The sequence below is a fragment of the Porites lutea genome, chromosome 14 (assembly GCF_958299795.1).
Source record: "Porites lutea chromosome 14, jaPorLute2.1, whole genome shotgun sequence".
In the NCBI taxonomy this organism is placed as follows: domain Eukaryota; kingdom Metazoa; phylum Cnidaria; class Anthozoa; order Scleractinia; family Poritidae; genus Porites; species Porites lutea.
In genome coordinates, this window is record NC_133214.1 from 862,501 (window position 1) to 875,459 (window position 12,959).

At 38.9% G+C, this 12,959-nt stretch overlaps 1 protein-coding gene across 1 annotated transcript in view; it reads left to right on the forward strand.

Moving 5' to 3' along the window:
- LOC140924983 (uncharacterized) overlaps positions 1–7,577 on the forward strand; it is a 12,783-nt gene extending 5,206 nt beyond the window's left edge. The window contains exons 2-5 of the mRNA XM_073374948.1: positions 1,393–1,473; positions 1,802–2,665; positions 4,005–4,190; positions 4,927–7,577. Coding sequence (XP_073231049.1) covers positions 1,422–1,473; positions 1,802–2,665; positions 4,005–4,190; positions 4,927–7,577 — 3,753 coding nt within the window. The 5' untranslated portion in view covers positions 1,393–1,421. The remainder of the gene's footprint in view (positions 1–1,392; positions 1,474–1,801; positions 2,666–4,004; positions 4,191–4,926) is intronic.
- Positions 7,578–12,959: the final 5,382 nt, after the last annotated feature.

Sequence of the window (12,959 nt, forward strand, 5' to 3'; positions counted from 1 at the left end):
ACCAGTGAAAACCTAGAAGAAACAGCGAAAAACTTTTCAAACCTCCTGTCTAAAGTTCAGTGCAAAGTAAAGTCATGGATTCCATTGTCGTATTTCAAGAAAATAGGTAGATTTAGTTTGAGACTATAATAAATGATCGTGAACATGTTAAACTTACAGATAAAAAATTAAACAGTGTTTCCTTGAAAAAATGTTGGTGTAGTCTTTAGGTTGATAAAACATGTGTAGACCTGCGACTTTTTTTCAGAGAGACATACCCCTTAATACGGACACGAATAAAACAGGTACTATGGCATGTCCCCTTGGGTGTCCGTATTAACCGGGTTTCACTGTATGTTGGGGGCAAGTTTGTGCCCCCCACTATATAAACGTCTGTAAAATTTCACGACTTTGAGAGGCTATATCTTTGTTAGTATTCCACAAATCACATTCAAACATGGCAATTTTCTAATTTTAAAGCACTCTTCCCAGTTATGTTGATGGTTTTTCACTGACTTGTCCATGTCAAAAGTTGAAAAAAAACGTGAAGGGTATAATGAACTAAGGAGCACGTCGAATGCATGAGAGATGTTTTTTTTTTGGGGGGGGGGGTTGGGGTGGTGAGGGAGGAAATGCTTTCAAGGCCCTATTGTTCTTGCCTTTCCACTTCTCATTAAATCCGCAAATCTGAGCTGTCAGTGAAACATCTATGTGTCACATAATGTCCAATCAAAACATTCGGTTCCTTCATAAGAAAATCACAAACATGATCCCATGTATCATATTTCATGCCTCTCTTGACTCAAATAACAAACTTCAATGTTGTCAGTAATCCCTCAGAAATGCAGAAAAAATTGAATTTTTTTTTACGTAAATCCTGTTTGACCAATACTTCATTATCCTCCAAGAAAAGCTTGTCTAGCAAAATGAGATAGAGGTCAAACAATCAATTATCCATTTTTCCCAAACTGTTCATGGTTTTATCTGCTTGGGGTTAGGACCGTGTCAGGGTGCTATTTGAGAACAGACCATATTCAATTTAGCATTAATTTATGTGTGACATTTTTGTTACATGTAATGTCATGGCGGTACTATCACACAAACTTGTTATTCAAACCATAGGTGTATATGTTACACATCAAAATTCAATTCAGGTTAAAAATCTTTAACCTTAGGTTAATTCTCTATTCCCTTTGTCTCCTAGCCCTAATAATATTCATGAATTAGGGTTAGGAGACATAGGAAATTAAGACTCAACCTAGCTTTAAAAATTTTAACCTGAACTGAATTTTGACCTGTTAAACATATAAAACTTCAAATTACCCAGTCAGTACACTTGCAGTAGCCATTGGCTAACTATTTTTCTTGTGGTTGTGACAAATGTGCTACTGATCATAGTTGCTTTGCTTCCAGTTTGTGTGAAGTCAAATCAGCCTACTGTCATGCAAGCAACAAAGAGAAAGAGACATGTGACTGAAGACTCAGACAAAGAAGGTAATTTTTGTTGTTAGAAAATAGGTTCTCTTATAGTTGAGAGTGGAAATGTGATCTCTGTAAAATGAGTAATAAGGCTGAAAAAGAAAGACCAACTTTAAGGGTACCTTCTTTTTTTAGGTTGTGGTGGGGTGGAGGGGTTGTGTAAGAACTAGGAAGACCCTGGGAGGGGGGGGACAACTTTTGTTTGGTTAATACATGCAAGGCTGGGGGGTGGTTTACTTGTAACTGCCTTTCAACATGAGGTCTTTTTAGCTAAACCACTATTATAATATTATTATAATAATATTTATCTCATTTTAAATTATTTTATTCCTCCACTGATCAGAATCCAAGATATTCAAATCTTCTGAGGATACAACTAGCAGATCAGAGAGCAGTGATGGTAACATTCACCAGATTTCCACTGGTTTCCCGCCTAGTTCAAAGAATCTTGCAAGCAGCACAAAGAACCAAAGAACCACATCAAAAAGAAATAGAAAAAAGAAAAGAAAGAGAGAAAGAAAGGAAAGGACTCCAAAAGAGTGCATTAGGGACCCTCCTGAGCTTAATAAAGTTCTCCCATCTTTGGCTGAGATTAAGGCAGTAACCAGACCTTCAAAACATGTTGATCTCCCAATTGATGTTTTGTTACTGACAGTGAAGGATTGTGAGTTTTTAACTTGTTACAGTGAGCTAAGAAACCCGTATAGATGTTATTTTGATGATCTTGGTTATGTGTACTTTTCTGACGTGAGTGAAAGTCAAGAGCAAGTTAAAATTGCATTGTTAAGATGTTACAAAAGTGGTCCTGGTGGTTCTCTTGTCTCTGTAAAGAATGCTGCCACTGTGCTAAGACCTAAAGCAGTTATATCTGTTGGTACATGTAGTGGTCTTCACCCTGAGAAATCCAAGTTAGGAGATGTTGTTGTTTCTGCCAAATTAGCAACATATGCATCAAAAGTGGTGATCAATAGTCAAGAGCAGTCAACTGGCATGAGGAGTTATGTGAGCAAACGCTTCCTGGGTGTCATTAAGAATTGTGCTGATGGCTGGCAAGCACCTTTGAAGAACCTGGCTGATGCTCAACAAGTTCAAGTTCATACTGCTGCTGAGTTTCTGAGTGGACCAGAACAAGTCATTTCGGAACAGCGACGTGATCAACTTGCTGAAGCCAATCCTCAGGCAATAGCAATTGAAAATGAAGGAGAAGGTGAGTTGACTGATTTTTTGGAGCCAGTCTTTATAAGAAGGTGCACACAGCCAGGTCAAGCTTTGCTTGAGGTGGAAAGAGACACAGTAGCATGCATCATACTTTTACTAGGAAAGCAAAAATTTTGTTTCCTTTAAATTAAGCATCAAAAGGTCGGGAGTGTGGCACTTAAGATCATGTCTGTCAGTTTCGTTGGGAAATCCTCTCGTTTTTGCTAGAGAAATAATTGTCATATTGCCTAAAACATTATGCGGCTAAATCAAATTTAGGCTAAGTTTAACTCTAGACATTGCTGGCCAGTTAAGTTGGTCTTTCAAATGAGAAAGCTCTTCAGGGACCCTGGGGAATTCACAGCTTCTCTGTTGAGGTCATACCATTACAGTCACGTAGCTTATTAACGTTGCTTGTACTCGTCAATTGTTCTGCTCCTTACCCTGCCTTCCCTTTGGTAAGTACAGTGGAACCCCGTTAATACTGTTACTAATGGGTCAAAACAATTTGGCCACGTCAACGGGGTGGCTGTATTACAAGGACAGGGTCAAACTTCGTGACTTGAGGACTGTAATGACAAGCACATCATACATCGCTGTCGCACTTCTTATACATCTCTGTTCTCTTAAATAAATAACAGGAATGTAGATATCACGTACCGTAGTTGTAAAAACTACTTGAAACTCCATTAGGACATAAAACAGTTTTTAAAAATCGGCTATTAGACCACCACAAAATACATTGTAAGTGACTATAGTTTAAAAACAGTAGAAAAACAAGCTCAGCTTAATTACTAGGTCAAGGAAATTGACATGTCACAGGCATTAATCAGTTTTCAAAATTTCTGACAAGTGGCGGTTTTAGTGGGGTGAAATATTTTATTGTAAAAGATGCTACTGTTTGGGATTTTAAAATATGGCAATTGGCCACATCAATGGGTGACTGTGTTAACAAGGTTTTTTCATTAGAAAATGTATGGCCATTTTGCCAGGCCAAAAATAACAAGGTGACTGTATTACTAAGGTGGCCATAAGGCGGGGTTCCACTTAATAAAAGCTCCACTGGTTAGCTGTGAGATGGTGCCTGAATTATTGCCACTCGAAGAGTTGTCATGGTTATGAGCAGCTGCACTCGACTGCAGTTTCCTGGCTCTACAAGTCTTGCAAGCACCTCCACCCACACTCATCTTTGTTGATGAATTTAAATTGCACTATAATGAAACTTATACAAAAATGGCTGCCAACATCTCCCACTGTCTGGTCAAGTTTCTTATTTTGCTGTTGAAGACACTTAAATAAAACAGGACTTTTCCCAAAACTCATGTACTGTTTGTTTTGTTGTCCTACAGGAGTATTTGCAGCAGCATTTGATTGTCAAATTGAGTGGTTAATTGTGAAAGGAATAGCTGACTATGCAGATGGTTCTCAGTTAGCTTCAGAGAGTTGGTCGTCCTGTGCCAGTGTGATGGCAGCATCTCTTGTTGCACACATGTTGAGTGAACCGTGTGTTTTCCATTCATGGCCTCATTATCAAGGTAATCATGCTATCATAAAGTGCAGTCACAGATAAGCTACATGGTACATGCTCTGGGGTGCATGCCATCCCAAATTCAGCTGTCCAACACTCACCATTTGTTCAAGTTGTTTAAGTTGAGATTCAAGTAGTATAGTGATTGTGATACATTTCTGTAAAATAACAAGAAGCATTAGAAGTGTACATCTTATTTAAAAGGGACCAGTATGATTTGAGATAATTTGCAATATTTAGAAGCTATCATGATAGTCCGCATTATACCGTAAATCCTCTATTAAGCCCCCCTCTTCTCAAATAACCCCCGTCCCTCTTATAATCCCCCCTCCCCTCCCCTAATTATTCTTTACTAATAATTGATAGACTATATTAATCAATCACGACTGTGAAACTTCGTGTGGAATGATCCAGGATGGTTTCATACCAACTGCAAGTTGGATTTGATTCTGATCTTCCGTGCATGACCTTAAGCCTTCTTGTACTTGAGTTTTTCCACTTAGTTTTGTAGTTCTGTATGGAGAGCTGATACCATCGTCTTTTCTAAATTAATTAAGCCCCCCACCCCCCCCCCCCCCCCCCCAATCTCAAATAAGGAGGATTTACGGTAATGATATTTTGACATTTGACATGCATATTTTAGACAGTGGTGAAAATATTATTATTATTATCGTTTTATTCGTCATCGGTGAATCAATAAAATATCAATTTTGTTATCAAACTAATGAGTGTTTTTTCTTCAGGACCGCAACCACAAGAGTTAATCACCCACTATGATGAAACGTTAGTCGCTCCTTTCATCGAAAGGATGAAGAAACATATCCGAGATGTCACTGAAAAACCTTACGGAGACCTCAAATCCCCTTTTCATAATCCAGGCGAAGGACCTAGAAGAGACCTAAAACTTGACGAAATCTTCACCAATATGATTCTTTATAAAGGGAGAGCTAAGTATGACTTTTCAGGAGACAGAGTGAAACAACTAAACGAGTACCACAAAGCCAATGACAGTTTACGACCAACACCGCCAGGAGATATTTTTGATGCTAAAGAGCAGAAGATTCTTGTTGTCGGTCGCCCTGGAATTGGAAAAACCATGTTTAGCACAAAGATTCTTCGCAACTGGGCGTCCGATAACCTTTTCAACGAAACACAAAAATCGCAAGTCGATTTTAAAGTTGCGTTTCTCATTAAGCTGAGAATGTTTAACTCTAGAAACCAAGAACTAAATCTTCGCGAGATTCTGGATCACTCAGAGTATTCAACCGCTCTTTCCGAAGAGCTCTGGAACTACATCCGCCACAACCCAGAGCGAGTACTGTTGATTTTTGATGGATTTGACGAATATTCTGGTAGGACTAAAATAAATGACGATGACATTCCATACAGAAACAGTGAAGAGGAAAGGATGCCTGTGTATTTCCTTATGAAGAAAATAGTAGAGGGAAAAATTCTTGTCGGTGCGACAATCCTAACCACTACAAGACCCAATGCCGTGTCATGTATCACAAGTCTTCACTTCGACAAAACAGTTGAAATTCTGGGATTCTCAACTGAGCAAGTAAATAATTATGTAGAGAAGTTTACAAAGGAGGCGGACAAAGCGGAAACCATAAAGCAACACATCACCAGTAACTTAAACCTTGTAGCCTTCTGCTACGTTCCTGTTAATTGCTTTATCATTTGTAGTTGCTTGTTAGAGCTGCTTGGTAACGCTGGCTTTACCAGCCTCCCGACGAGACTGACAGAAATATACTCAATTGCAGTAAGGATGTTTTACTTTAGCTACGATGATGATCAATATCGCCACAATAAAACTGAAGGTCAACAGTATTTTCTTAAGCCGTTTAAGGAACTGCCTTCCTCTGTGCAAAATGTGTTCACACGACTGGGAAAAATTGCTTTTGACGGAATTAAAAACGGAAGACTAATTTTTGAATCACACGAAGTTAACGACCTAGAGAGTAATGGCCTGTTTCACCGTTTACCTGATTTTAGAGACCGTCCTTTAGCAGAGGGAAGAGCGCAATATTGCTTTTTACACCTGACCTTACAGGAGTTCTTGGCGGCGAAGTATTTGGTAGACACGTTGAGTTCCGAACAACTGCGAGATTTTGTTGCCGCTCACATCCAGGATGGCGCGTGGAAGGTTGTGATGCAGTTTGTGGCTGGACTGCTGGCTGAAAAAGAAGGACAATCAACAGATATTTTCAGCGACCTTCTTCCCTCAAAAACTTTTACTTATGAAGATAACATCAAGATGAATGAAGATTCAGAGGAACGAAGTGAAACACTGACCGTTTGGCCAGTTGGTGAACACAGGGATTTAGTGGTGACGCTATTCAATTGCATGTATGAGAACAAAGCCTCTGATCGAGAAGTTCAAAAGAAACTGGCGAAAATTGGTTGTAATGCGCTTCATTTTTATGTACTGTCACCTCTCGACTGTTTAGCATTAGTGCATGCACTTAAATCTGTTGAAGGAATTTTGGATTTTAATTTAGCCGCCAACAACCTTCAGTCGCTAGGATGTATTGAGATTGCGAAGTTGTTACCTGGCAACCAACACAATCAGGGTTTTTGCGAACTAAAAAGATTAAACCTCGGGCGTAACAACATAACTGATGAAGGTGTTAAACATTTAGCTACAGCACTCACACACACTAACTGCACACTAAACAGCTTAAACCTCGAGGGTAACGACATAACTGATGAAGCAGTTAAACATTTAGCTACAGCACTCACACACGCTAACTGCAAACTAAACAGCTTAAACCTCGGGTATAACAACATAACTGATGAAGCAGTTAAACATTTAGCTACAGCACTCACACACACTAACTGCACACTAAACAGCTTAAACCTCATCAAAAACAACATAACTGATGAAGCAGTTAAACATTTAGCTACAGCACTCACACACACTAACTGCAAACCAAACAGCTTAGACCTCAGGAGTAACAACATAACTGATGAAGCAGTTAAACATTTAGCTACAGCACTCACATACACTAACTGCAAACTAAACAGCTTAGACCTCGGGCATAACAACGTAACTGATGAAGCAGTTAAACATTTAACTACAGCACTCACACACACTAACTGCAAACTAAACAGCTTAAAGCTCTATAATAGCAACATAACTGTTGAAGCAGTTAAACATTTAGCTACAGCACTCACACACACTAACTGCAAACTAAACAGCTTACACCTCGGGAATAACAACATAACTGATGAAGCAGTTAAACATTTATCTACAGCACTCACACACACTAACTGCAAATTAAACAGCTTATACCTCTGGGATAACAGCTTAACTGGTAAAAGTAGAAATCTCCTAAACTCATTGAACATAAACTGTAAAGTAAATTTCAAATCCGTGTATGAAATGTAAATGTTTCTCTGTTGAAGGAATTTTGTATTTTGATTTAAGCTTCAACAAACTTCAGTCGCTAGGATGTATTGAGATTGCGAAGTTGTTACCTGGCAACCAACACAATCATTCTAATGTTTGAGTAGTTTAGCGGGATACAGTACTTAAATGTTTAACTCCGTCATTAGTGTCTTCATTAGTACTATGGAGGTTTCAGCTTAGTGTATGTGAGGGCTGCAGTGAAGTGTTTAACTCCTTCATCAGTGATCTGATATCTCTCGAGGATTTTGCATCCCGCTATACTACCCAAACCTCTTTAGTAATAAAGTAACCCAGGAAGCTAAAAGTATCTTAAAACTAATGACAACATTCTGTTAAGTACACTTATCTAATCCATTTAAACATGTGTTGGTTTTTCCCTGAATAGCGCTGATTTTAGTCTGGATTCAGTGCCGTTTTTGGAGCCTTAAAAAGAAGTTGTTTTTCTTTTTCTGCAAAGCTTCTCAGTGATCAGGTAACTTCAAAGCAATCTCGCAGCCCTTCGATTTTCTTTTGTATTACTTTCATAATACTTTCAGTTTTAGGTGAAGCGAAATTGTTTTTGGACACTACTATGTCTTTATAGTGTACTTGAACAGGTTGTGATTTCAAAAATTAAAAGGTTCATATGGAAAACGCGTCACTAAAAATCTCCAGCAATGCGATGGTGGAGACTGGGTTAAATTGATAGACAATGTATTTATTCATTGTAGATAGTTGTACATGCAGTGTAGCTACATGTGATATATTATAGCTTTACATAGTACAATTTGGGATTGATTAACATTCTGCGAAATATAACTAACACTACGGAAAATTGTTTTTTGGACGCGGTGGCTTTATATAGTATTGCGTAAATATAGTACCGTCATATTAACAATGTGTATTTAAACAAACTAAAACGGTTCAGATGTAAATGACGCTTTACTATTATCTCTGGAAAGTATCCATTATGGCGACACTGTCACAAATTGATAGACATATATGATCAATTTAGATAGCCATGCATACAGCACCCCGCGAGCAGTAGTTAAACCACTGCTCGTAAGGTACGCATAGAGCTACATATGACATATACATTAAGAAATTTTCCTGTATGGGCGTGTTATTAGCTTAATGTGATCACACTTTCACTGATCTACACCAAGCGTCATTTTAGAATTTTTTGTACACATATTGGCTGATACATTTTCAGGTTTCCTGTTTATCTTTATACGTAGCCTTGGTTTTTTAAAGTGATGTTATTAAAGTTCCGTTAGACTAGTAACACGTCGCCTGGCCTTGTTCCTTAGTAAATCAAACTGTCCATCCTTCAGCAAAATGTTTACGGTACAGAAGAAGCAAATGTGATCTAGACACGGGGTGGGAGGGATTGGAGGCCTATGCAGCCCCTCTTCTCTTTACCGTACGGATACTTCTCTTTCGGCTAAGATATGAACTTTGTATCTAAAACGGATGGGTTCAGCACTTGAGGTTTGGGTGTTGGGGGTGGGGGTGGGTTGGGGGGCGTTTGCTTTCCGCACAAAATGAATTATCTCGGGTCCTCCTCGCCGGCTAACATAGGAGATGACCATTAACAGGTGAGCCCCAACAAACAACACCGCAAGATCACGCAACGCCACATACTACAGCACTAAAATCGCGTACTCTCAATTGCAGCATACGATATCAAGCACAACACAGAAATACAGTACAGATTAAACTGTTACAAGAAACCCCGGCAAGAAACTTGCTTGTCACCATCTTTAGTCTGCGGTGCTGCGCAACAAATTTCTCGCAAACCAGCCTTTTATTGATGGAAACTTTATCATCATGCATAGAGATGGCTGAGTCGTTCGGTGTTTATTGTGTTGTGAAGCAAAGTATGGATTCCCCGAAGAGAAGAAAACGATCTTCCCGCCTCTATGCTACCCATGGCCGGCAAAAGGGATTTCAGTATTTTAGGCGATCTGTTTTAAATATCGAGTTCATTTTGAGAGTTTTTGGGATTATTCTATCAAACTATTCTTGATCACAAGTCGGGGGTAAACTTTCATCGCTTCGTTGCGCGCTCGCGCCCTTATTTAACCCCTCTTGGTGCTCCCAATAACGCCTCAGGCACGTTACTTTACCCTCGGGTCTCGACAAGCGTTGAAGGTTTCTGGGGTCGGGGAGGGGCTCGCAGAACCTCGCGAGAGGAGGGTGGTCCCTAAAACGTTAAGGATGAGAGCGGAGAGGAAAATGGAGTAAATTGTGTGACTAATGGGACTTGCGGCTCTTGGCGGGTTTCAATACTGGCTCTGAAATTTAACTGGCGGCTGAGACTACTCGATGTCCTAATTCAAACCCTGCCTAGTCCTTGGGCGTTATTACTGCGCGCAGCCGATGCGGTTCGGATCACGTGGTCCGAGCGAGTTGTTGAGGTCTCAGATACGTCACCGAAATGCATTGACCGAGAAGGACTAGGAAGACGCCATACGGGTACTGGGCAAATTCAAACCCTGGCTGTAAAAAGGGAGGAATGCTATCTGGATTTGAAGGAATCTGGGACCGGGAAAGGGATAATTTAACCTAATTAACCTCATTACAACGTGAGCATGGGCTTTGCATATATGACTTAAAAAATATTGTATTCAAAAGCCAGCAATTAACAAAGGATGCCAGAGTATTCTGTGGTATTGTAAATGAAATTATCGTCGGGATTTCAGTACGATCCGGCTTCCGGTCTAAACAATTGCCATTGTGACGTCAAACTAGTTCCTTCAAGCGCCTTCACCTTCTTCTGTAAGTGTTTTATTAACAAATCACCTGTATATTTCATAAGCTCTGTGTACACAATCGCACAACTTCGTAATCTAACAACATATTTGTAAAGACCGACATGTCTTGAATAATAATTGGACAGATTGAAACTTAGACCAATTAAAGTTCAAAATGATTATAGTCTTTTGCAAATTTTGCATATTTATCTTTTAAATCCCGTCTCGTGTTTCTCTGGCCAAGCACTGTTGCCACGTCCTTAATAAAATTAAATGACAGGTCACAGGCCGAAAGATTTATGGAAAGGAGACAAATATAACCGGCTTGGACAAAGTTTATTTGGGTCTCAACCATGCATGTAAACAATGGCTAACTTTTACAGCTCAATCGGAAAGCGAAATATGTCATTGTAAACAATGACTCCCTGAGTGCATGGGCCTTTTGTTTGAATGTTTCCTGTAACTGAGAGAATATTCGTCTTGCTGTGGAACAAGAAACCTTCGACCTTATTTTCGAGGGAGCCTCGCTATTTATCCAACGTTAAACATTTTGTTGAACAAGGAAATCGATTGAAGCAAGTGTGCAAAGAGGTAAGACATTTCAAATTTATTCATAAACTAGAACAGGTTGAAAACAATGTAGAAATTCCTTATTCATTTATTATCTTTGATTATGACAGTCAACTGTGAAAGGTTTTAAGAGCTGAATGATAATTTCGGCTACAAGAGCGCTTTGTGTGAAAGTAATATAACGAGCTAGGAACTTCTGCCCATTGCAAAAGTAATTCGAGAGATTTAAGGGTGTTCGTAGTGGTACAGTGTTTATGTGGATTCCGGTTTTTTAGTTAGAAAACTCAGTTATGTATCGCTGGTTAATCCACCTTCCGGAAAGCTCAAATCATCGAGACTTTTCACACTTATGCTAACTTCAGGGGAATAAAATACCACAAAATGAACTGAATTTTAAAGAGTTCATGCCGGAGAGTCGCTAAAGTAAAAAGTACCATGCGTGACTAACGTTTGTTAAGAACAAAAACGTGTGGCTTTCTATACAAAGATTATGGTTTAAATCAAAAAATGGCTTAAGGCAAAATCGACAAAATCGGATGGAACGTTTAGGCTGTGTATATCAAGCGATATGGTAGATTACGACCGATGATTTTTAATGGAGTTTGAGGATTACCAAAAGTGTCAAAAGTCGTCGAGGAGTGATACTGTAGACTGAGAAGACTGAAAAGGTTGTATTTTTTCGCCTTTTTTAATCGATTTTCTTTCTCTAGACAAAGCAGGCACGAGTTTGAGAAACACGTTCAGGAAACAGGTGTCACTTTAGAATTATGGTTTTAATTTTATCTTCTCCGCTTTTTGAGTGTCTTTAAATAGAAACAAACTTTAATAAAGCGATTCATTAAGATTTCTATCGATCCACATTATCATGGGTATCAAAACTGATCAAAAACTGAGCTACAAACATGAAATTGTTTTATGTCATTGCATCGCGGGTGATAATTAAAGAAACTGCGAGTCAAAGTTACTACATAAAATAAAAGGAGGACAACAAAAGTTACTAAAACCGTTGTAGTCATCAAAACACGATTTAACAAACGGTCGTTGTATTAAAACAGTTGAATTTTGCACCCTGTTTGTTTCATGGCAAACAAAGGCGTTGTATTTCGGCTTTCTTTTCTCCAGAAACATCCCCACTGACAGCCCTTACTGGGCTTTAGATTAGAGACAACAAAATGGAAATTAGATGGCTTTTTTTCGGAGTTATTTCATTCGCTACAACAAAAGCTGTCTGATAAATCTTTCCGGGGGCAAATGAACACATTTGATTAGCAAAGTCGATTCGACCATGCGGCTTTTACACAAAATTTTTGTGGTCACAACAGTGGAGCTCCTTTAGCAGCATGTTTTATCAAGTGGCTAAGGTAATCCGGATTACAAAAATATCTTTAAAAGCGGATAGAAACTAACCAAAGCTTTTTGGTGATAGGCAGCGAGAAATTAAGCTCTTTTTCCTTAAAGACAAGGTCGTATAACCAAACAAAAAATAAACCGAGCCGGAAATAAGAAAGGGATCAAAAGAACAGCAAAACAAACGGTCAGGAAACGGACCTTTGTCTGATTAGATTTTTTTTAGGGGCCATCATATCAAAACGGGCTTGCTGCTTTTCTCTGCTATATAAAGAGCTTTGGATATATACATCACTTTTTTAAAGAAAATAGGGAAGATTAAGATTAATTCGTAGACAAGGAAAGAAGTACAAGCACGTTCTAAGAAAGAGGAAAAGAACGAGAAAAATGAGGCTTGACTTCTCAGGGTTATAAGGAAGTTCCATTCTGGTCTTTTGCTGCAAAAAACACATAGTAGAGGTTTCCGTCAACTCACTGTCAGCTAATGCGGTGATTGGCATAAAACTGTACCACTATTATTAATCTTTTACGATACAAAACTGCTGACAGAAGACGCTTTCAAAAGTGATTATTGTTTTCAATTCCACTGACTGTCTTCAGGGCAGAAAGCTATCCCTAAATGAATGGAATAGAATGGATTGGATTCAGAATGAATGATCAACTTTGTTTGCCACAAATTTCAAACAATTTGAAGCTTATCTTTTGTAAC